We start from the raw sequence: 22,744 nt of genomic DNA, 5'->3' as shown, positions 1-22,744 counted from the left end.
AAAAATAGCATCAACAGTTTTGGGACCAATTTTATCCCTCTTGAAACTAGGTATGCCTACTTTTGCTAGGCACCCCCACACTTTCAAGTATTTCAGGTTTGGCGCTCGACCTTTCCATATTTCGTATGGAGTCTTGTCAAGCTTCTTGTGAGGAACCCTGTTCAAAACATGACAAGCAGAAAGAATAGCCTCCCCCCACATGTTATTAGGAAGCCCAGAACTAATAAGCATAGAATTCATCATATTCTTTAAAGTTCTATTTTTCCTTTCAGCTATACCGTTTTGTTCGGGTGAATAGGGAGCCGTCGTCTCATGAACAATGCCAAGTTGCTCACAAAATGCCTTAAGAGTGTCAGGGCTGTACTCACCACCCCTGTCACTCCTAACTCTCTTGATCTTTTTGTCTAACTGGTTTTCTACCTCAGCTTTATATTTGAGGAACATTTCCTCAGCTTCGTCCTTAGACCTGAGAAGATAAACCATGCAAAAGCGTGAACAATCATCAACAAAAGTAATATAATACTTTTTACCCCCTCTACTTTCGTGATTATTAAAATCACCTAAGTCACTATGAACAAGTTCCAGTACTTCAGTCTGTCTATCTACTGATTTAAATGGCTTTTTAGTAAATTTGGCTTCAACACAAACTTGACATTTTGAAAAATCAGTTTTAGAAAAACTTGGAATCAAATTTAAGCGTTTAAGCCTTTTAACAGAATCAAAATTAACGTGGCCTAATCTAGCATGCCATAAATCAATAGACTCAGCAATATAAGCAGAAGAAGTACTAGCATTCTTATTCATAGTGTCAATTTTAACATCAAGAGTAAAAAGCCCCCCATTACAAAAGCCCTTCCCCACAAATTCCCCATTGCGAGTAAGAACTAATCTATCAGAATCAAAGGAGAGCTTCAGTCCAGCTTTCATGAGCAAACTGCCAGAAATTAAATTCCTGCGCATTTCTGGAACATGCAAAACATTAGTGAGAGTAAGCAATTTTCCAGAAGTGAGAGTGAGAACGATCTTCCCTTTGCCTTGGATAGATGCAGAGGCTGAGTTGCCCATGAAGACATTTTCACCTTCAACCTTGTCATAGGTAGTGAACATGTCCTTGTTGGCGCAGATGTGTCTGGTAGCTCCAGTGTCAACAATCCACTCAGCAGCATTACCTGTAAAGTTAGCTTCTAAAACAACAGCAACAATAACGTCAGAATCTTCAATAAGGTTTGCTTGACTTTGCCCATTCTTCTTCTTGACCCTGTAATCTCTAGCCCTGTGACCAGTCATACCACACTCATAACAGATCCCCTTAAACTTGTACTTCTGAATTTTCCCATTAGGCTTAAGGTTACTGTTTTTGGCTTTGGACTGGTTGTTTGATTTGGGTTCAACAAGGTTGGCTTTGGCAGAAGAAGAGGAAGGGAAAACAGAAGGGGCTTTGTCTTTGATACGGTTTTCCTCCTCAATTTTGAGGTGGGCAGCAAGTTCCTCTAAGGTTAGGTCTTTCTTTTTGTGCATGAGTTGGTTACGAAAATCCTTCCAAGAGGGAGGGAGTTTCTCAATCAGAACAATAGCAAGGGTAGTATCACAAATAGACAGACCTTCAGCAGCCATATTAATACAAACACTCTCATAGGCATGAATCTGATCAATAATAGGCTTATCATCAACAACTTGAAAACTTAACCACTTACTAACACAATAACGTTTAGTACCAGCATCATCAGTTCCATATTTTTTCTCTAAAGCATCCCAAATATCCTTAGCATGATGAAAACCCATATAAATATCCAACAGACTATTCGACATATAATGCAACAACATGCCCTTACAAGTTCTATCATCCTTAAAAAACTTAATCTCATATTCAGACAAATCATCTTTATCAACAGGTTCAACAATATCATCAAGAACATATGCAACATCAATCTGCTCCAAATAAAAACGCATCCTAACAGCCCAACGTTTATAATTCTTTCCGTCAAGAGGTTCTAGTTTAGACATATCAGGAACAAGGAATTTGGAAGCCATGTTCGTCTTTTAGATTGTTATACTAATAAGCAATAAACAGAAATAACTTATCTCTTGATGCGTGAACCAAAATGACAATAGCCGCGTCGTGGAGAACCACTGACCTAAAAGACGATTCCGCGCTACCTCCCGGTGCAGTAGACAATTGCGGTCGCCCTCCAGGATAAGCACGGCGCCGGAGTTTATGTGCACTCACAAACCCGACTGGAACTCAGAATACTTGCCCAGAAAACAGAACAGGAAGAACATGTGTTTAAATAATTTTATAGAAGAGAGAAGACTGATTGTGTGTTCTGTTTTGGCTGAGAAAACCACCGAATATTTATAGGGTGAAGAGGAAAAACGGGAAGCATAAAAGGTGGGAAGAACCTGGCCAAGAAGATGACCAGATTAATCTAGTCAGTCAACAAACGAGGCAAGAAACAAGGGAGTGAATTAATCAGCTAAAATCAAGGGATTAATGGCTGATTAATTCCCACAACAGTCAGAAAATCCCAACAGTCAAAAACGGATACTTGGAATATTCTGTTAACAAGAAAAAGGAAATAAAATTTCTCCAAAAAGATAACAAGGACCCACGCCCGCGCATTCCCCAAGACCCGAGGCCCGACCCGGCTCGGCGCGCGCGCGCGCGTGTGTGTGTGGAGTAACACACACCTCCAACTTACTCAACTAAGTAGTGCTAAAGCACTACATTATAAAAACAAGGAAAAACCTTCCTCCCCAATCAATGTGGGACTTTTCCCCTTCCATTGTTTTTCTCTCTCTCTCTCTTATTTTTCCCTAACACTCTAGCATTATATCAAGAACTTCCAACAGTTCCTGCTCCCACTAATCATTGTAGTTCATAGACTCATACCTTAAGTCCTTAATCCAATGATGCTCATTTAAAACTGTTACTATAGAGAAAATGCATATGTATTAATGAATGTGGAGTAAAAATAACGAACAATGGAAGAAACTTGATCATGGATTATATTGTTATCTGCAGCTCTCTGAATCAAGGTACATCAACTAGTCAACTACACATCGTTTTTCAGAAACAATTGGGTCTAGACATTAGAGGATATATATAGACTAAAGTAATTCTTTGTAGTTTTAGAATCAGTACTAAGTTTGGGAAAACAAGAATTAACAACTGATATAAGTCTTCACGATTACAACACAGGACAAGAGACTGACAGACTACTCTGGTGCTTGCTAATATGAAAAATATATAATGAGATATCACTAAATTTATTTTATAGAACTATTTTCCAAACATGAAATTAGCATATTTTATAAACTAAGATATTTAGCGATACAATATTTGCTTAAATAAGCTGAATTGAACATAGTCTAAATTTTGTTTTAAGCGACCTACAAAGAGGATCTTACAGTAAATCCACAGTACAAACAAATCAGCTAGCCTGAATGGATAGTAACGACATAAGTAGGATGTCAAAACATATAATCTATAAAATTACTATCCCAAAACATTTGAATACATCATAAATTCTAATGAAAGTGGAAATATTTGTGTAGTTCACATCCATAAATCTTTCCAATGATCTTTCATAGTTGGCCAGGCCACAACCTTCTTGTCATGGGCAGGATATGATGATGTCAAATTCTGACCGTCGTTTCCTTCGTACAACACCAAGCTCTCTGCATAAGCATCTAGAGTTACTACATTACTATAGCTATAGAATGATCTCAACATTCTTACTTTCCGGGTAGAAATTGAGTAAGAAAACACTTTCTTCCTGGTCCGAAAGATAAATGTATCTCTGTCCCGTTCATTATAGAAAATCCTTGAACACAAACTGTGAATTCGAGATGATAAATCCTCAATAATAGTTGAGTCTCTTGAAAGCCATGGCCTCCACGACGACTTGTTGTTGCTATCCATATCCATAACCCATACACAAAAACTCTTAGAAGACACACTCAAAACCGCTAATTTCTCACAAACAAGGAAAATAAACCTAGTGATTTTTCCTTCCATGACATCCACCGGCAAACCCACATAGCTAAAATCCACGGAATCAAAATCAAAGGAGACGAGATGAGTCTTGGTAATCCAGTACCAAGCCCCTTGATAGAATACACGATTGTTTAGAGATGGTGGGAAGAGGACATCATTCCTCTTTATTGCAGAGCTCCAGCTATGACCTCGAGATGAATAAATTGCAATCGAAACATTAGTTCCTTCATGACATTCAAAGGCAGCCACCTTAAAATTATTGTCTTCATCGTTAGAAGAAGGATATCCTAGCATATATGTCAATGGATGATATGGGTAGGAACTCAAAGGACACGAGGGAAGTACCAAGGACTTTCGAATACAAGGGTTCCATATTCTCAATAAACTCTTGTCTTGAAACAACTTCTGAGACATTAAGATTAACCCATTACAGGTTTCATGAAATTCATATGTTCCATATGTTTTACAAAGATTATCTACTTTCTTAAATGTATCGATGCTTTGAAGAGTAAATATATTTTGACCGGTCCAACTGTGGTCTTTCGAATTAATGTAGAGTAGATGAGGGCTTTTACGAATTTTAGGATGTATCCTAAAATCTTGGGAATCGATTATAGAGCACCATAGCTTACAAACACACCTAAATCTTAGTAGGGTTTTCACCGGTAGCTTTGGCAATATTTCTTCCTTTAGTAAGTCCGCTGGTATGTGATTTTCTCTGGCAATTAATTGGTCGTCCGACATCCTCATCCTTTTGCACCCCATATTAAACTTCCTACAAAAATAAACTGCTAAGCTTTTGTAAATTGTAATTATATTGTATTTATAAAGTATAATAAACTTTACAATTCGTTACAAGAAAGACTCCTAGAGAGACCTATATAAGTATTTATATAGGCACATGTCTGACAACCATATACGACTAATTTACATAAATACTTTACTTATCCTAATGCTAGATTATTAATCCTTATTTGTTTTTATCTTTTTTCATCTAAATCTTCAATTCAAATTTTTTTTTTTGCCTGTCTTTATTTTTGGTGAATTTTTTATATGGAAGGTTAAGATCAGTTATAAATAAATAAATCAATAGGAGTAGTTGCTATGAAAAGAATACTTCGTATGATGGTTTTTTCTTTAATAATTAAGTAGCTTAAGTCCCGTGCCATGCACGGTTTTACTAAAATTTATTGTAAATTATATATGTACTAAAAAAAGAATTCCCAAGTATATTTCTTGAGGAAACAAAATAGCTATAATTTTAATATATACTCATGTCAAAGATGTCAAGATTATTGATGCAAAAGACTTAACAAATAAAATGAAATGAAATAAATTTATGGACTATGAGGTTTTATACTACGCCGTATAAAAAATAAAAACTTTATATTAGTACCCAAACGATACATACACACATACATAGATATACCATTCGTCCTAATTTTGTTAACATACTTTGTTCGACACAATGTTTCATGTTTATGCAAAATCATTTGACTTTATATTTATTTCCTGATAATTAATAATGTTTTTCTTTTAATTTAGAGTTATTGATCGAGTTGTTAGGGATTTTTACATAACATATGAGTAGTATAGTAAATTTTTACTAATATAATAAATTTTGTTTAATTACTTTTTTTATAGGTAATTATTAACATTATTATGTTGAAGTAGGGAAGGAAAATTGTATTCACCACAAATTATTATTTTTTAAATGATTAGTTAAGATTGTCCATATATTACATTGATGTACTATAAATTTCTTAGTTGAAATTATTTTTGCACAAAATGTTGACACACGGTATTATTAATAGGAAGAGTACAAAAGTAAAGAATATATATTTTTATATATTAGCAAAATATTTTCTTCTCTAATTGAAATAGACTTTATTGGCAAAAGTAATAAAGTTGGAGAAAAAAAAAGAGTGATTATATATAGTCATTAGCTAAAAATAATATTCTATTATATAATACCTTAAATATGGAAAGAATATCTTATTATTATTGAGGTTTGACCAAAAGAAAAATCAAAAAAAGAAAAAAAAAGACGGGAAAATATTTTATCAGGAGATGACACGTGTCATTCCTGATTCGCCTTTAGTATATAGTTATAGATGTTTATGCAAAATCATTTGATTTTATATTTATTTCGTGATAATTAATAATGTTTTTCTTTTAATTTAAAGTTATTGATCGAGTTGTTAGGGATTTTTACATAACATATGAGTAGTATATGTAAATTTTTATTAATATAATAAATTTTGTTTAATTACTTTTTTTATAGGTTATTATTAACATTATTATGTTGAAGTAGGGAAGAAAAAATTGTATTCACCACAAATTATATTTTTTTAAATGATTAGTTAAGATTGTCCATATATTACAGTGATGTACTATAAATTTCTTAGTTGAAATTATTTTTGCACAAAATGTTGACACACGGTATTATTAATAGGAAGAGTACAAAAGTAAAGAATATATATTTTTATATGTTAGCAAAATATTTTCTTCTCTAATTGAAATAGACTTTATTAGCAAAAGTAATAAAGTTGGAGAAAAAAAAAAAAGAGTGGTTATATATAGTCATTAGCTAAAAATAATATTCTATTATATAGTACCTTAAATATTGAAAGAATATCTTTTTATTATCGAGGTTTGACCAAAAGAAAAATCAAAAAAAGAAAGAAAAAAAAAGGGGGGGAAATATTTTATCAGGAGATAACACATGTCATTCCAGATTCGCCTTTAGTATATAGTTATAGATATTTTCTTCTCTAATTGAAATAGACTTTATTAGCAAAAGTAATAAAGTTGGAGAAAAAAAAAAGAGTGGTTATATATAGTCATTAGCTAAAAATAATATTCTATTATATAGTACCTTAAATATTGAAAGAATATCTTTTTATTATCGAGGTTTGACCAAAAGAAAAATCAAAAAAAGAAAGAAAAAAAAAAGGCGGGAAAGTATTTTATCAGGAGATGACACATGTCATTCCATATTCGCCTTTAGTATATAGTTATAGATTCTAGAATTTTTGTCTAGACTATAATTGTCCGAATTATTTCATTGAATCGATTTAAATAACATTTAACCTTTTTTTGTAAACTTTTAACGTGATTTGTGACAGCTCAGCTTTATATTTGATAGAAGGATGTAAACAGGTTACGGATTAAATTAGTTTCCTAAGGAAGTAAGGATAATATGATTGCTTTTGTACAATTTTTATTTTCTTTAAAAAAAGAAGTAAACCTAGTCTATATAAAATTTTGTTTTAAAAAAATTCAATATAGTTCATTGCATTATTTTACCAAGTACCTAACTCTAAGCTTCAAACAACAACAAAAAAAAAAAAAAAACAAAAAAAAAAAACAAAAAAAAAAACACAGTATTATTGGATGTTGTAGTGGTTTGATATTATTGAGTGATATATTTTGCCTTGAGGGGAAAAATAGTCACATATTGTGGAACCCTTGTATTAGAAAATCGTTGCTACTTCCCCCGAATCCTTATAACGAAATTGTTCAACAAAAACATGGTTACTATCTTGTGGGATATGCCCCTTCTAGTAATGACTATAAGGTCGTCAGATTTGATGATGATACTATTGATGGTAAGGTGTTTGTAGTTGTTTATTCCGTCAATGATCACCATTGGAGAATTAAAAACATTGATAAGGCGAATTTCCCACTTGGTGTTGGTTGTTGGTTCTTTCAATTAAAGAATGTTTACTTTCAAGGGGCTACGTATTGGATTGGAAGTACACCTACAACGCCGCCTTGGACTAGGACTCACGCTGTTTACTTTAATTTTGATCTTAATTGAGCAATTTGGTTTCGTCGAATTGCCTGATGCTGGAAAAGAAATGATTGAGAGGTTGATTTTCGTCCTTGGAGATAAAATAGCAGTGATGAGTACATGTTCAGAAAGCACCTCTATATGGGTTATGGAGAAAGATTGTGATCAAAAGGAGTGTTGGAGGTTATGGCTTTCGTCAGGAGGTACGGATTTAGATGCTTCCGGTGATGTTCTACAATACTGGTGGAAATATTTTGATTTAGAGATTCCGTATATTCGTAATAGTGATACACTTTTGTTAACAATCTCTGAAATGCTATATTCTTATGACATTAGAACTCAACAATTACAACAGATTGGAAAAAAGGCTTCATGATAAGCCTTTCGGTACTCATACTTACGTCGAGAGTTTGGTGCTGCACAAAGGATCCGAAGGCCAACATTTGATTTCTCTCACATGAAACTATTGTATTTTTGGGCCGTAAAGAGCTCTATAAGCTACTATTTGTTGTGCTCCAATGCTTTGATTGGAACCCTATGAATTTAGCCCTTCTTAATTGAAATCTTTTTTTGGCTTTTACTTAAATTTCTACAAATATATAATCAAATAGTAATTTGCTTTCTTTAAGCCCTATTCACTTCACATTAAAAAAAAAAAAAATATTCAGTAAAAATAATTTCAGTTCAGTAAAATAAATTTCAGTTCAATAAAAATAAGTTAAGTTTAGCAAAAATAATTTCAGTTCAATAAAAATCAATAACCTTAAAGAGAAATATAATAAAAAATAAATAAAAATAATTCTTGTTTAGCAAAAATAGTTTCAGTTCAATAAAAATAATTTCACATCTATCAGCAATTAATATAATCATGATAACATTTTAAGTATAGATTTCATAATATAATCATGATAATATTATAAGTATAGATTTCATAATGTTGTAAAATTACAAACAATGTTGTAAAAGACTAGCCTATGTCGGAATGCCACCGTTAACCAAGGTTTTCCGGACTTTTCCCACATCAACTTCCTCACGTGACTTTAGTAAATCATTTCCCCTTTTTTCTAAAAAATTTGTAAATCAGAAATATATATTATATCTAGATTACTTTACGTCTTTACTAAATTTACACCCGGTCGAAAGACTCGTAATATCGAGCTTAATTACATTACTAATTTTACACCTGGTTGGAAGACTCGTAACATCGATGTATATTATCGCAAAGTTAATTAACTAGTTTTACATCTGGTGGAAGACTCGCAACATTGATGTATGCATATTATCATGATCATAATCTTTGTACAAAATCTCCATATATTTTACCATCTATGACAACTAGTGAATACTTTTATTAATGTTCTTTCTTTTGTTAGCAAGATAAGAGATAATAACCACGTAATATCCTTGAAGAGTTTCTACAAACTTAGAACTTAAAAATTGGAGAATTCAATGCATTATACTATATTCTATAGTTCTATACAAGACCTTAACTTTGGATTATGGATCAATGCCTCTGTAGTCTGTACTCCTCTCAATTTAGGGCCTGACTTAGTTGTACATGATTCATTATGTTGCATTTATACTCGAATTAAAAGTTAAAACAATTTCTAAATGCTTCCAAAATATACTTGTGAAGAAGATTTCTAAAAAAGATTACAAGTCACCGTTGAAAACAAGATTTAACAACTGATATAAGTCTACAAGAGGTATCAATGAATATAAGATTACAACATAGGACAAGCGAGTGATAGACTACTCTGGTACTTGCTAGTGTGAAAAAAATTAAATAAGATATCACTAGATTCATATTATAGAACTATTTTACAACATGAAATTAGCATGTTTTATAAATTAAGATATTTAGCGATACAATATTTGAATTGAACATAGTCTAATTTTTGTTTTAAGCAGCCTAAAAAGAGGATCTTACACTTAATCCGCAAACAAGGTGTTAATCCACAAACAAATCAACTAGCCTGAATGAATTGTAACGACACAAGTAGGATGGCAACTAGCCTACCGCTAACTACAGGACTGCTGATAAGCATTCACAGTACTGTTTCTTCACTTCTTGACTGGGAAGGAAACTTCAAACTGCTGAAGTGGATAAATTCACGACAGATCAGAGCATTACTGAAGGCATTATCAAGGCATAAAGAGAAAGAAACTCATCGTTTCCTATCAATTGAGGACTAAAAAATGTGCACTACGAAAAATATGCTATGGACCTATGGCCAAAGGCAACCTTTGGCCAAACTAGCTCATGTGCTCAAGACATTAATACTTCTGCACTCCAATCATGGTGATTAAACCTTAATGATTTTGCATAGTTTTTCATGATACTGAAGGTAAGTAGAGCTTACCTTAACCATTTACAATATTGTCAGATTTGCATAGTTTTTCAAGATACTGATCGAAATTTTTTTTTTATTCAAATCTCCACTCCTACTGTCAGAGGCAATAAAGGTGAATGTGCATCTCAGATTCTCCCATCTACAATTATCTTGTCACTAACATCTAGAACACACCCAAAATCCCAAATATTCATTTATCTCTAATGTGCATGTTTCTAAACCTATACGAAGATAAAACTCAGATTCAAGAACTAGAATTGTCAACACCAACTATCAACCATCGTCAATGCTAACACAAAAGTGTTCTCAGACACATTCCACAGATTTACTAAATGGAACATCCTACTCAGGCCCATATTCTGCACTGCAGGAATTATATGATATAATCATGCCAGACACATTATCAGATTAACTGGCATTGATATTATGACTCTCAGTCCAAGATTATTGTTTATTTGTTTATACTTCCAAAGCCAACAAACATTACTCTTAGTGGATAAGAAACTTCAGTAACATGACTTACATAGTTACATCCAATGATTCATCGTGAGATATAGCTAATCAACGGCAAAACTATAAAAACAAGTAGCAAACAACCCATATGTTAATACACAATATTATTACCTGTCAATCAGTCATCGTTCAATATCAAGCATTTCTCCTGCTTTCCCTTTCAGTGAGCTAGGTTGAAGTTGAACCATTGTGCAATACCAAGCTCTCCATACAAGTAACCAGATTTGAACATCGGTAATACTTTCTTTGTTGTACTTGATGACTCAAAATGTTATAAAACATCAATTTGTTAACTTTATGTACCAACAACGTACCAGAATTTTCAATATACATCATCCGCGAATGATGATTACCTTTGCATTCAACAAATAATTCATAGGCATCTAATTTAGACTCTCCAGAAGAAAATCGTCGCCACAGCTCCTTTCCAGCATTCTTTTCCATTACCCATACACAAGCTCTTACTCGGGAAATACCCAAAAGTGCCAATGACCCACCTAGGAGAAAATAAAACCTGAGCATTTCTTCCCCAATATCTGGCATCTTCAGATAACTAAATTCCTCGGCATTCAAGTCAAAAGAAAGAAGATGGGTATATTCTACACAGGACCAAACCTTAGGTCTCCAGTACAAAGACCCTTGGCAATAAATAACCCCATATTGTGACTCAATTACTTCAAACCAACATCTGGGAATGTTAATCCAACTGGGTTTAACCCTCCAACAATGATCACGAAGCGAATAAATTGCAATTGCAGTTGACAGCTCGGAAGCTTTAAAATCACCAAGCTCAAAACCAACAACCTTATGATTACCAGAAGAATCAACTCCTAGATAAAAATGTCTCTCAATTTCTGCCCCAGAATTAAGAGGGCAACGAGGAAGTGACACAGATTTTCTAATACAAGGGTTCCACAAACTCAATTCACTTCGATTTAAATCAAGAGAGCAACGCACTAACAACAACCCATCAATCATATCACTTAAGATAAACAATTTTGAATCCGTAAACTTGACTAATTGACCAGTTTTTCTAAATGTATCACTGCGACGAATTGTGAAATTGTAATCGTCAAAAGTTTTGGGTATAGGTTCAGTGGCTAATAAATAAGTATTTTCCCAATTATTCTTGGAAATTTTGAGATGCAAAGAAATGAAATCAGGTGAATCAATTAAAGAACACCAAGTTTTGCAAACACACCTGAATCGTAAAAGGGATTTGGCGGGCGACCTGAGCAAGACCTCCCTCCATAGATCTGGGGTTAAATACTGGTGTTCGCCTTTTCCGACCATTCATTTTGAGCGATTTGCAAATTGGAGGGCTACTGTACTGTACGAGACTCTTTGCTGTTAAATGTACTGTGGGCTTGTGGCATTGCGTTGTTGAGGTGTCAATGGGCCTGATCCTAAAGTGTTACGGAGTGATTTTTTTTTTTTTGGACGGAAATTGTTAAAAAAAACTGATGGAGGGAATACATAATTTAGGGACGGACTGAATAAATAATTTAAGGGTCTATTCTGTTCTGTTCAGTTTAATTTCAGATTAGTTCAGTTCAGTTCCTGATTTCCTTCTCTCATAAACGATTCATTTAAGCTCACTTCAATTCAAGCTCAGTTCAATTCAGCTCAGCTCCAATCAGATCAATTCAATTCAGTTGTTTTCAGTAAATCGAAACAGACCCTAAATCGTTATTGTACTAAAAACCATCTAATAACGGTTGGTGACGACAATGTAATCAATGACCAAGGATGCATGGGTACGCCGTAGGGTAGCTGTTTCCCGTACCGCTATTTTGGGGACGGCAGGGAGGAGCTCCGGCAACGTTTCGGGGACGGATCCTCTTCCATTTTGACGTCCCCAGTACAAGGCCAACCCATTTTTTTTTAAAAAAAACCCCAATAAATAATCAAAAGTAATCCAGTTAAAATAAAAATTACCTATTCATCATCGAAAAGCCAATTTCCTAAAAAAAATTAAAACTCCCAATGTGGGAAGGTAATCCTATTATATTTATCCCATATCTGTTTTTGCTGTAGTATAATTATACCAATCAGAACTACAGAGTGAGTCAGTGAGAAACTAAATTACAAAGCTCTGAGCCGGTACGAGTTTGATACCCACAGTGATGAGCATCAAGAGCAGCCGGTACTCAGTAGAGTATGCTATAGTACAGCAAACAACGCACATACAAAGAGTGCAACACAAGAGTACAGCGTTACATAACCACATGAACATAAAACTATTGTCACATACACATACAGCAGTTTATTAGTCGGGAATTCAAATCCTTAATCCTGTGGTAAAATGTGGCGAGCAGGAAATATAATATTCCAGGCTTTACATGGAGAACTTTGAAGAAACGGTGTAGTTAAGAATCCAAACAATGTGATCCTCAGGCAAAAAGTGGCAAATAGGAACACTTCCAGGCTTGACATTGAGAACTTGGAAGGCCAGGTGTTTTGGGTTCCAAGCGCGGGTATCTTTATGGCATATAGGCATATAGCCACTGCCCTAACTTTTGATCCATCCACATTCATCAGGGATACCATGTACGCAGATGTGTCAGCGGTCTTGTGGCAATAGAACACAGCATATGGATAGTTCTGCTTGTGGCACACTACAGTTTCATTATTCTCACCAACCTTTTCCACTGCACTAATTATGTACTTATGAACCTTGTTGACCACTTTGGCTTCTGTAGATATGGCCTTCGCATTCTTTCCTAGAGTTTTTATTGCATAATCAACCATGGATTCCAGAGAAGTTGCGCAATACTTCTGCTCCCCTTGGATGCCCTTAAGCTCACACCTTTCGATTGTTTCCGCAAAAATCTTGGCTTCATCAGAGTTGGGTTGAATTGAAAACTCCTGAATGATTACCGGAATTTTATTGGAAGAAAAAGGCAGCAATTCTACCTCTTCCCTTGGCAAAAATGTGGCTGTATTAGTGCTTTCTGTAAATTGCAAATTCATCCAAATTCCATGTTTCATGTCCTTTTTTAAGAAAAAAAGAGTATGGATTGGATCATGTAATTGGGCTGGAGAAGCTGCATAATAATAATCAAACGGAATCAAACCAAGATGTATTCCAACATTACCGAGGTTCTTCTTTGGGCCTGCTTCAACAAAATCAACCATACTTGTATCAAATACTTGTATTAATAGGTATTCAGTATAGAATATACTGTATATAACTAGAGCAATCAAAACTAATCCAATTCGTGAGACCACCAAAACCCAGCAACATACACAGTGGCGGATCCAGGATTTTCGAACTTATGCGTCACCATTAATAATTAATCACTTATTTCAATCCAAAAATTATATAAAAAAAAATTATATTTCACCAAAATGATTTCAATCCAAAAACAGGATATAAAAATACATACTATAAAACTATTACATTAAACTAACTTTATGATTTTTTACTTAAAAACAAGAATTATTAAAAAAAATTGTTAGATAACTTAAGAGACCGGTTATTAAATATAACAGGTCTCTTTAATGAAATATGAAAGCAACGCAAAAAATTATGCTAAGCTGACAAAAAGAGACCTGTTATCTAGATAACAGGTCTCTAATGACGTGGTGGTAATAGCAGCAACAAAGAGACCACCTATCTGATATTTTAATAGGCGGTCTCTTTGAGATTTAAAAAACTGACAGTAGGCTAATCTCAAATAGAAGCAACAAAGAGACCGCCTATTTGTAATAGGCGGTCTCTTAGATTTTTTTTTTTTTTTTTTTTTTTTGTGCTGGTGAGTCACGTGACTCAGTGTGCACCTTAATAGATCCGCCCCTGAACATACAACCCAATATCAACACGGGAAATGGTGACCCATAACCTGACTCGACCCGACCAGAAGTCAGCCAAAGCCGAATCTAGAACTGGTCTGATCTCAAGTCATATTTGACCCATTACATTTATTTGTTTTACTTTTGTTTTACTCTATCTACTTAGGTTCTTAGAATTTGTTTCATCCTATTGTAGTGCCATTTACATTTATTTTTCATCACTATTTAAGAAGGTTAGTATACTCCGTACAAAGTAGAAGTTGAAATACCAATATAAATTGACACATGACATTATACGTAGCATACTTGAGAATCAAGGTTGGCCTAGTGGTTGGAGGCCCTCCTTCCACTCCGGTGAGAGGGGTTCGATTCTCACCTCAAACAAGTTGGATCCCTTATTTCCCCCCAACTTGCAAGAGAATTCTCCTTACCTTAAAAAAAAAAAAAAAAAAAAAAAAAAAAAAAAAAAAAAAAAAAAAAAAAAAAATGTAGCATACTAGCAGTGTATTCCATGGCTTACATTCATTAGATGACAAATTACTTCATATATTCATTCATCAATATAATTAAATCTTATATCGTTAGATAGATGGTCAACTTGACTGATGCAACAAAGGAAGAAATCAGTCATTGAAGAAAAATCATGTTATTTAGTATTAATACTTCATTCTCATAGAGTTGTAGGTAATTAAATTAAACCAACAGAAATAAACATAGAGCATTCCATGGGTTTTAAACACACACCTTGTGATACTGAAAAAACAATACTAGGCTTAGGCAATGAACTCTTAACAGCTCTTGGCATGTCAATATTTGGTAAGATATTCTTCCAATAAAGTTCAGGTGGTGGAGCTGCCTGGCTGCTAACCACTACAGCAATCTGAAAAAGATAAATAAAGATTAGTCATGAGATAAAGGAAAAACTATAATCCTATGCAAATAGTAGGAGTTGTATATAAATAAAATTAGTGCATTAGTTTTTTTTTTTTTTTTTTTTTTTTTTTGAATTGATTTTAAACTTACATATAGAAAGGTTATAATTGGCAGAGCATTAAACTCCATCTGAATAAGTTACTCTGTCTTGCAAAGGATAAAGAGAATAAGTGAAGGATTATGTATTTATAAACTAATGTCAAACCCTTTAACAAATACGAACATGATTGATTACGGCCGGGGTATGTGTCATCCACTTATGTGAAATACTCCTTTTATTTTTATTTTATTTTTATTTTTTATTTAAGTACTGACTTTCCTTTTTTGTTTTTGTTTTTGTTTTTTTTTTTTTATTATTTTTTTAATCACTTTCTCTTCTAATTAACTTTATATACAATTTTTGGTTTCCGTGAAAAGAAAAATGCGTAAATTATAAAAAACAGAGGGAGTAGAATACCAAGTGAAGGATCTTAAGCTAGGAAACACGAAAACTTCAAGGACATGAGGCTTCTCCATGTTTCAGAAACCTCAATATTTCCCAAGCTATTGAGGCTCATAAATGGTTAATACTTGCAAATTTACCATATTTGAAATGTTTCTACTACCGGATCTCAAGTTAATTTCATACCATTGCTACACAGATTATAATATAATGTAAAATAAAAAACATACTTCCTCTACTTCTCTTTTACTTGCAAGTTGCAACATAACCTTTATGCATACAGTTATAGGAGGTCATATGAAGATAAATGAACAATTTTATCAAAATAGTTTTAACACCAAGATAAGAAAAGGGGTAGTAGGTACCATTTTGATATTTAGTCCGTTAACAATATATAATCTCGATCTTAAAGTGTGTGTGTCACATAGCTGTAATGCAAGTAATAAAACAGAGGAAGTAACATGTGAATATAGAAGGCAAAGCAAAAAAAAAAAAGGTTGATATATCTCATCTTATTAAATAAAGCATAGTGGAAACATGATATAAATAGAATAATGCTCTTTTCCTTTCTTTTTATGCTCTTTTAGAGAAAGCAAAAATAAATTATCTCAGAAAAGCCATAAAAAGAAAGGAAAAGAACGTTATTCTATTATGTCACGTTTCCACTATACTTTGTTCAATAGGATGAGATATATCACCTTTGTTTTGCTCTGCCTTCTATTTTCACATGTTACTTCCTCAGTTTTTATTTACTTGTATTACAGTTATGTGATGCACACTTTAAGATTGAGATTATATAATGTTTGCCATCACTTTATGTACCAGCTTGTATACAGAGTAATTGTTACGGAGTATTATAGGATATAGTCAATTAACCAAAGTTATAAACGAGGAGAGGGTGAAGCCTAAAAGGCAAAAGGGTCATCAGCTTGCGACAAACATCAAGTGTAATATAAAAGTCGTGGCATGTTCAATTTGACGTCTTTAATGAAGTGATAAAACAGCTATATATGTAACTGTGATATAGTCTTGAGGCATGGTAAATATGATTAAATGAAACCAGAGTTTCTATTTCAAGGCTGAATCATACACTGATATGGGAGCCAGCTTTTATAACTTAGTTGTGTTAGGATGATCAATAAATGAGATAGAGATGATAGTTTCTGATTGAGTTTCACTGTTTCAGAGAGTTAACGAGTGGCCATATCTTATGAAACCCATTATCAATGTAATATCTGCAGCAGCATTTGGTAGAAGCTATGAAAGAGTTTATATAAGCCTGCTGCAGTCTTCCAACTTATTGAGCGATATTTAAATTACTGTCAGTATATATATAAATTACAGTACAGAAGAAGGTTTAAGGAAGCTGTAGATCGAATACTAGCTCAATAACATGCAATTGTCACCAAGAGGGAGGAGGAAACTGAGACCGGTAAGGGGGTAAGACAGTAAGTTTATTGTCAGCTTAACATGATGTTGTATAATATTAATCAGGTACTTAAACTATTATATATGTTTGTCTTAGATCACACCAGGCGTAATGAAAAATATGCAAGGGTTTCTAGGTCATCGCTCAGAAGCAACATTCCTGGCACCCGAAGGTGGTGTCAAATATGCAAGGGTTCCCACATGACGGACAAATGCAGGCAAAGAAGCTAGTCCATGTAAATAGTCATAGTAGTGGGATGTGTTTAGGGGCATGGAATACATACATAGAAATTTCTCACCAAAGACCAATGAAATTTGCAATGTTCTATAATACAAGACCTATCAAAATGTGAATACGTTACATACCTGTTAATAGTACCATCTTATGGCCTTAAAACAGAACTTGAAAACCTTTGAAAGCCCCTGTTGCTTTGGCAAAAGGAAACCAAAAGGAGCATCACCTCTGTTAGCATGCAGCTTAACTCCTACCATTTTGCAAAACTTCCCAATCCAAAGTTCCAAGCACAGCTGACTTTTTACTGTAATACGGAGTATAACATTATTACTTTATCGAGTAGATATGATATTAAAGAAAAAAATACCAAGTTTACTACTTCCATACACCAAAGAGCAAGCACAAATTGCAATGACACATGATTAAAATATTTAGTAGATCAACAAGCTAGAAACAAGATTATAGTGAATTGCTAGTCAATATAATACGAAGTAACTTTTAATGAACATTGAACCATCATAGAGGAATCTAGTGCAAGGGTGATCGCAACCAATGTCAAGGTCTTTCAAAAGTTATAACACTTGAAAATTCAACACATTGTTATTAAAATTAGATTTAGATTTACCTAGTCTTTCAAAAGTTAATGTGGGAAAATTCAACACATTGTTATTAAAATTTCAGATATTATCATTAATTGAATAACCTCTAAACATAATTATTCTGGAAAACACTACCTTGAAATCGTTAATTCATTATTGTAAGGGGAAAATCCCACAACTCCAATAATTAACGGGAAAAGTACTAATGACTTTCTAAATTCTAATTAAAGAGTTTCAAATCAACAAATTCATGCAATTTTGTTCAGAGAATAATCGCCACAACAAATGTAACCCATTACAGGTTCCGATACTAAAAAAATTACAGTAAATTTTCAACAATTGTTAGAAATATACATGGAAAAAGTGTAATTGCTGTTGTAAATTTGAAAATTTAGAGGGATCAATTAAAGATCACTAGGTTTTATGTATACCTGAATTTCAGTCGCGAAGACCTATATGGCCATTTTGGTGTCAAATACTTGTTTTCCGATTACTAATTTCCACATACTCTGGTTTTCCGATTACTGGTTTTCCGGCAACCCCTTTTGACATATTAGGGTTCTGCAACTCCGGCGGTGAATCACGCTGGCACGACTAAGGACCTGCGCACCATTAGGCTAACCGCGGCCAATTTACATGGGGGTGAAGCCGGTTATTCTTTAATAACCTTGAGTTTTCATTTTATCCATTTTATACCCATTAATATTTTCAAATTCACTGAACAAAAAAAAAAGTTAATTGTTTCACGCGATAGCCTTTAATTGATTATTATTTAAATTATTTAATTAATTAATCAAAGCCAAGTTTTAAAAAATTAACTAGTGTTTAGTAATCCATTATCAATTACATACATTTATTTTTATGTTTTTAACATAACTTATGATTGGCTTAAATGGTTATTTTCTTATAAAAGGTTGGGTGTTCGAATCATTTTATACTTTGTACTTGCCCATTATGATATATAGGAATGTGCATACGTTTTTTGTACAAAATTTGTTAATACTGGTCTTATATTAAGAGCAACTCCAATAACAAGCTAATTATCTTTCTAATTAGTTTGAATTTCAATGACTAGCTACTTATTAATTCATTGTCTTCATCTTAAATTCTTAAATTCTTAATTACTAATTTACTTTAAACATTTTCTTTTTGACAATTTTTTTTTTCAAACAAATTGATTACACATTATAGCACCCATGATTAAGCTTATAGCTATAAACTAATTAAAATTACTAGCAAGTTCTTAAGGACAACCATTGGAGTATGAATTATTATATTTTGTGTATCCTACAATAATTCCCAATAATATCAATCTTAAATATAACCTGCGTTATAAGTTATGTGCAACGATTTGACATAAAGCAGATAGGGAAAATATCTAATCGTTGCACATAATCTGTAACGTAACGGATGTAGTACAACAATCCCTTAGGAATTCCGAGATACCTAGATTTCAGAGTTGGACAAGAGTGATGACAGAGCTAGCAGCTAATTCTGACCAAAGCCTACCGTTCAATTATATCTAACACCTGTTACACTTCCTGATGTCCTACATCTTGACTATGATAAGATAATTTATTTTATTCTCATTTAAGCAACTCTTTGAAAAACAACAATAAAATTCACTAGTAAAAATACAAAATTCCTCTGCTTTTTCTTTTTCATACATTGATTATTAGCTTTAATTTGACAAATTATTCAGCAAAAAATCAAAAAATGGAAACCCCAACACTAAACTCCATCTTAATTTCATTACTAATTATAGTAATTGTAACAAGCATAATCAAAGTGGTGAACTGGGTATGGTTAAGACCCAAGAAACAAGAGAAATGGCTAAGAAATCAGGGTATACCTGGTACTTCTTACAAGCTATTCTTTGGTGATATGAAAGATTACTCCTTTATGTGTAATCAAGCTTTGAAAACCCCCATGAATGGCTTCTCCAATGATTACTTTTCACGTGTTGACCCTCTTCGTCATCATTTAGTTACCAGATTTGGTATGTACTTCCTCTATTTTTATTAGTTTTTTCAATCAAATCGTGTTTATATATATATGTCCTCACAAGTCACGAGTAATTAAAAATATTTATGATTAAATTTGTACATGGCAAACGTACACCTCAAACTTTAATAACTAAAATAGAGGGGGTTCCATTTGAAAAAAAAAAAAGAGGGAGTATGTAATACATTGATCCTATATTAATTTTTGAAATGTTGGAGCTTGATATGACTTAAATTGTATGGGTATTGGATTTCATATAGATAATTACGATGTATTTGTTATGAATTATTAGCCATAGTTATAAAAATAATATTTTGTATTTGTTGAATTGAAAGTGAGTGAAAGCTCAATGGAAAAACTCTCACCTAGGCTGAGGTTCGGAGTTCAATCCTCATTATACCCAACTTTATATCGATCTATGATCGAGTTTTAAGATTGTCTTATGTAGGTGGATTGAAGCTAAGGAAGATTATTTTTGGAAACGACTATATGAAATAAATGATGAGGAACAGAGGAAATGATTAATTGGTAGTTGGATTTTAATGTATGTAGGACAAGACTATTTCATTTGGGCAGGTGCAACACCAATGATAAACATCTCAAACCCTGACTTGATCAGAGAAGCCTTAACAAATATGAAGGATTTTCATAAACCGAGATTGAACCCAATCGTTGACAAGCTCTTCCCGGGGTTTGTCAACTGTGAAGGAGATAAATGGGCTGCACATCGAAAAATTATAAGCCCTGCCTTTCACATGGAGAAGTTAAAGGTATATACCCTCCGTGTTTAAATAATTAAATCGTTTTTATTATTCACTTTGACTATTGTTTGTGATTTATACGTTCTCCTAATTGTTAGGCAATAAAGTTGGTCCTTTGATTGTTCGAAATTTTGTTGGTGTTTGTTACAGCTTGTGTTGCCTGCATTCTATGATGGTTGTGTGGAGATGATCACTAAATGGGAGAAGATTTTAGGTGAAAAGGATTCTTATGAGCTAGATGTGTGGCCATATCTTACTACACTCTCGGCTGATGTGATCTCTAGAGCAGCATTTGGTAGTAGCTATGAGGAAGGACAACAAATATTCGAACTTCTCAAGGAGATGACTGTCATTGCTCTTAGTACTATGCAGTCAGTATACATCCCAGGACTCCGGTATCATACATTTATACTTTTAATTTCTAGCATTAGTACTACCTGTTCAGAAAATCCACATTTGCTTAGCTTGATCTTGCCCTGCTTCTTATGTGTAGGTACATTCCAACACCGAGTAATAGGAGGTTGAAGAAAATTGAAGATCAAATACACACGTTACTAACACGAGTAATTAACAAAAGGAAGCGGGAAATTGAAGCTGGATGCCCACCAAAATTTGACCTATTGGAAACACTCATGGATTCCAATCACAAAGAGACACAAAATGCTGCTGGCAGTGTCAAGAATCAACAGCTTGGAATGAATCTTCGGGAAGTGATGGACGAATGTAAACTATTCTACTTTGCTGGACAGGAGACTACTTCTGTACTACTAGTTTGGACATTGATTTTATTGAGCAAGCATCAAGATTGGCAAGCACGAGCACGGGAAGAAGTGTTGCAAACATTTGGGACTAGTGTGCCTGACTTTAAAGGTCTAAGTCATTTGAAAACAGTAAGTCATTTAATTTCTTGTTCACTTCAACATATTGAGGTTCAAGTAAATATTACATTCAATGATATTCATATCTCATGTTTTCATATCGTTAGAATATATCTTGAATCAATTTTTCCCTTGCACGTGACCTAGCACATACAATGTCCTGTTATTACAAATCACATAAACCTCTGTTTTTTTGTTTGTTATTTTTTCTTGCATCTGTCACAACACATATATGCAATATGCTGTTCTGTAACTTAATTATAAGGTACTCGTATTTGTTTGATTTCCTTTAGATGAGCATGATTCTGTACGAGGTATTGAGGTTATATCCACCAGCAATCCAACTAAACCGGAGGATTTACAAAGACACGAAACTAGGAAAACTGTCACTTCCTGCAGGGGCATTGGTTACTTTCCCAGTACTTCTTGCTCAGCGAGACAAGAAATCCTGTGGTGATGATGCGGATGACTTCAAGCCAGATCGATTTTCCGAAGGAATTTCTAAGGCAACAGGGGGAAGTAACTCATTCTTTCCCTTTGGTTGGGGACCAAGAAAATGCATTGGGGAAAATTTTGCTATGATTGAAGCTAAAATGGCATTATCAATGATTCTACAACGCTTTTCCTTTGAGCTTTCGCCGAACTATGTTCATGCACCCATGACTGTTATATTTCTACAGCCTCAAAATGGTGTTCAACTTATACTACACAAGCTCTGAGAGCATACAAGTAGAGTTTAGAAAGTGAATTAGTTTTATTTGAGCCAATTTAGGTGCATGCTCGCGTCGTGTTGTATGAGCTTTATACAGATTGGGGTATGTTGGCCATTTTCTATGAAACTTTAAAATTCAGTGATATATTTTGTGCACCATTAGTCTTAATGGTATTTGTTTAAAGTAAAAATGCCCCACCATGTGGTCCAAATGTCCAATCCCTGGGTGACATGTGACCGTACCCCATAAAAAGGCGTGTAACACCTCAATAATTCTCTCTTAAAAACCTGTGAGAA

At 33.6% G+C, this 22,744-nt stretch overlaps 3 protein-coding genes and 1 pseudogene across 6 annotated transcripts; 1 reads left to right on the top strand and 3 right to left on the bottom strand.

The window, feature by feature from the left end:
- Window positions 1–2,852: 2,852 nt before the first annotated feature.
- On the bottom strand, window positions 2,853–11,975 carry LOC145589436 (putative F-box protein At3g10240). Of its 3 annotated transcripts, none has more exons than XM_081646020.1 (2): window positions 10,772–11,975; window positions 2,853–2,930 (listed from the first exon to the last, which is right to left on the bottom strand). In XM_081646020.1, exon 1 carries the CDS (start codon window positions 11,951–11,953, stop codon window positions 10,829–10,831), a length of 1,125 nt encoding a protein of 374 aa, XP_081502146.1. In that variant the 5' UTR covers window positions 11,954–11,975; the 3' UTR covers window positions 2,853–2,930; window positions 10,772–10,828. The 3 variants fall into 3 exon arrangements, with proteins under 3 accessions (XP_081502146.1, XP_081502138.1, XP_081502129.1); XM_081646012.1 differs by lacking the exon at window positions 2,853–2,930 and adding an exon at window positions 9,494–9,890; XM_081646003.1 differs by lacking the exon at window positions 2,853–2,930 and adding an exon at window positions 9,495–9,887.
- Window positions 3,557–4,762, bottom strand: LOC145577264 (putative F-box protein At5g62660). The gene has a single exon (XM_081634786.1). The coding sequence runs from the start codon at window positions 4,760–4,762 to the stop codon at window positions 3,557–3,559; it is 1,206 nt and encodes a 401-aa protein (XP_081490912.1).
- A 681-nt stretch (window positions 11,976–12,656) lies between the features above and the next one.
- Window positions 12,657–16,153, bottom strand: LOC145589433 (BURP domain protein RD22-like; annotated as a pseudogene). Its single transcript, XR_014101679.1, has 3 exons — window positions 15,479–16,153; window positions 15,200–15,335; window positions 12,657–13,776 (listed from the first exon to the last, which is right to left on the bottom strand). The product of XR_014101679.1 is annotated as a BURP domain protein RD22-like (transcript).
- A 3,545-nt stretch (window positions 16,154–19,698) lies between these two features.
- On the top strand, window positions 19,699–22,554 carry LOC145589427 (cytochrome P450 CYP72A219-like). The gene is made up of 5 exons (XM_081645976.1): window positions 19,699–20,091; window positions 20,649–20,866; window positions 21,008–21,252; window positions 21,351–21,747; window positions 22,029–22,554. Exons 1-5 carry the CDS (start codon window positions 19,809–19,811, stop codon window positions 22,452–22,454), a joined length of 1,569 nt encoding a protein of 522 aa, XP_081502102.1. The 5' UTR covers window positions 19,699–19,808; the 3' UTR covers window positions 22,455–22,554.
- The last annotated feature ends 190 nt before the right edge of the window (window positions 22,555–22,744 follow it).

This window comes from Chenopodium album, chromosome 2 (assembly GCF_948465745.1).
Source record: "Chenopodium album chromosome 2, dcCheAlbu1.1, whole genome shotgun sequence".
Taxonomy (NCBI): Eukaryota; Viridiplantae; Streptophyta; class Magnoliopsida; order Caryophyllales; family Amaranthaceae; genus Chenopodium; species Chenopodium album.
Note: the sequence above shows the minus strand (reverse complement) of the source record. Positions and strands in the feature narration are given on the sequence as shown.

What these genes read in the sequence shown, in the direction of transcription:
- LOC145589436 (XM_081646020.1), bottom strand. Translation starts at nt 11,953, where the DNA reads ATGGTCGGAAAAGGCGAACACCAGTATTTAACCCCAGATCTATGGAGG.
- LOC145589427 (XM_081645976.1), top strand. Translation starts at nt 19,809, where the DNA reads ATGGAAACCCCAACACTAAACTCCATCTTAATTTCATTACTAATTATA. An exon ending in TTCACATGGAGAAGTTAAAG is followed by an intron (nt 20,867 to 21,007) that starts GTATATACCCTC and finishes TGTTTGTTACAG; the next exon opens with CTTGTGTTGCCTGCATTCTA. An exon ending in GTATACATCCCAGGACTCCG is followed by an intron (nt 21,253 to 21,350) that starts GTATCATACATT and finishes TCTTATGTGTAG; the next exon opens with GTACATTCCAACACCGAGTA.
- LOC145577264 (XM_081634786.1), bottom strand. Translation starts at nt 4,762, where the DNA reads ATGGGGTGCAAAAGGATGAGGATGTCGGACGACCAATTAATTGCCAGA.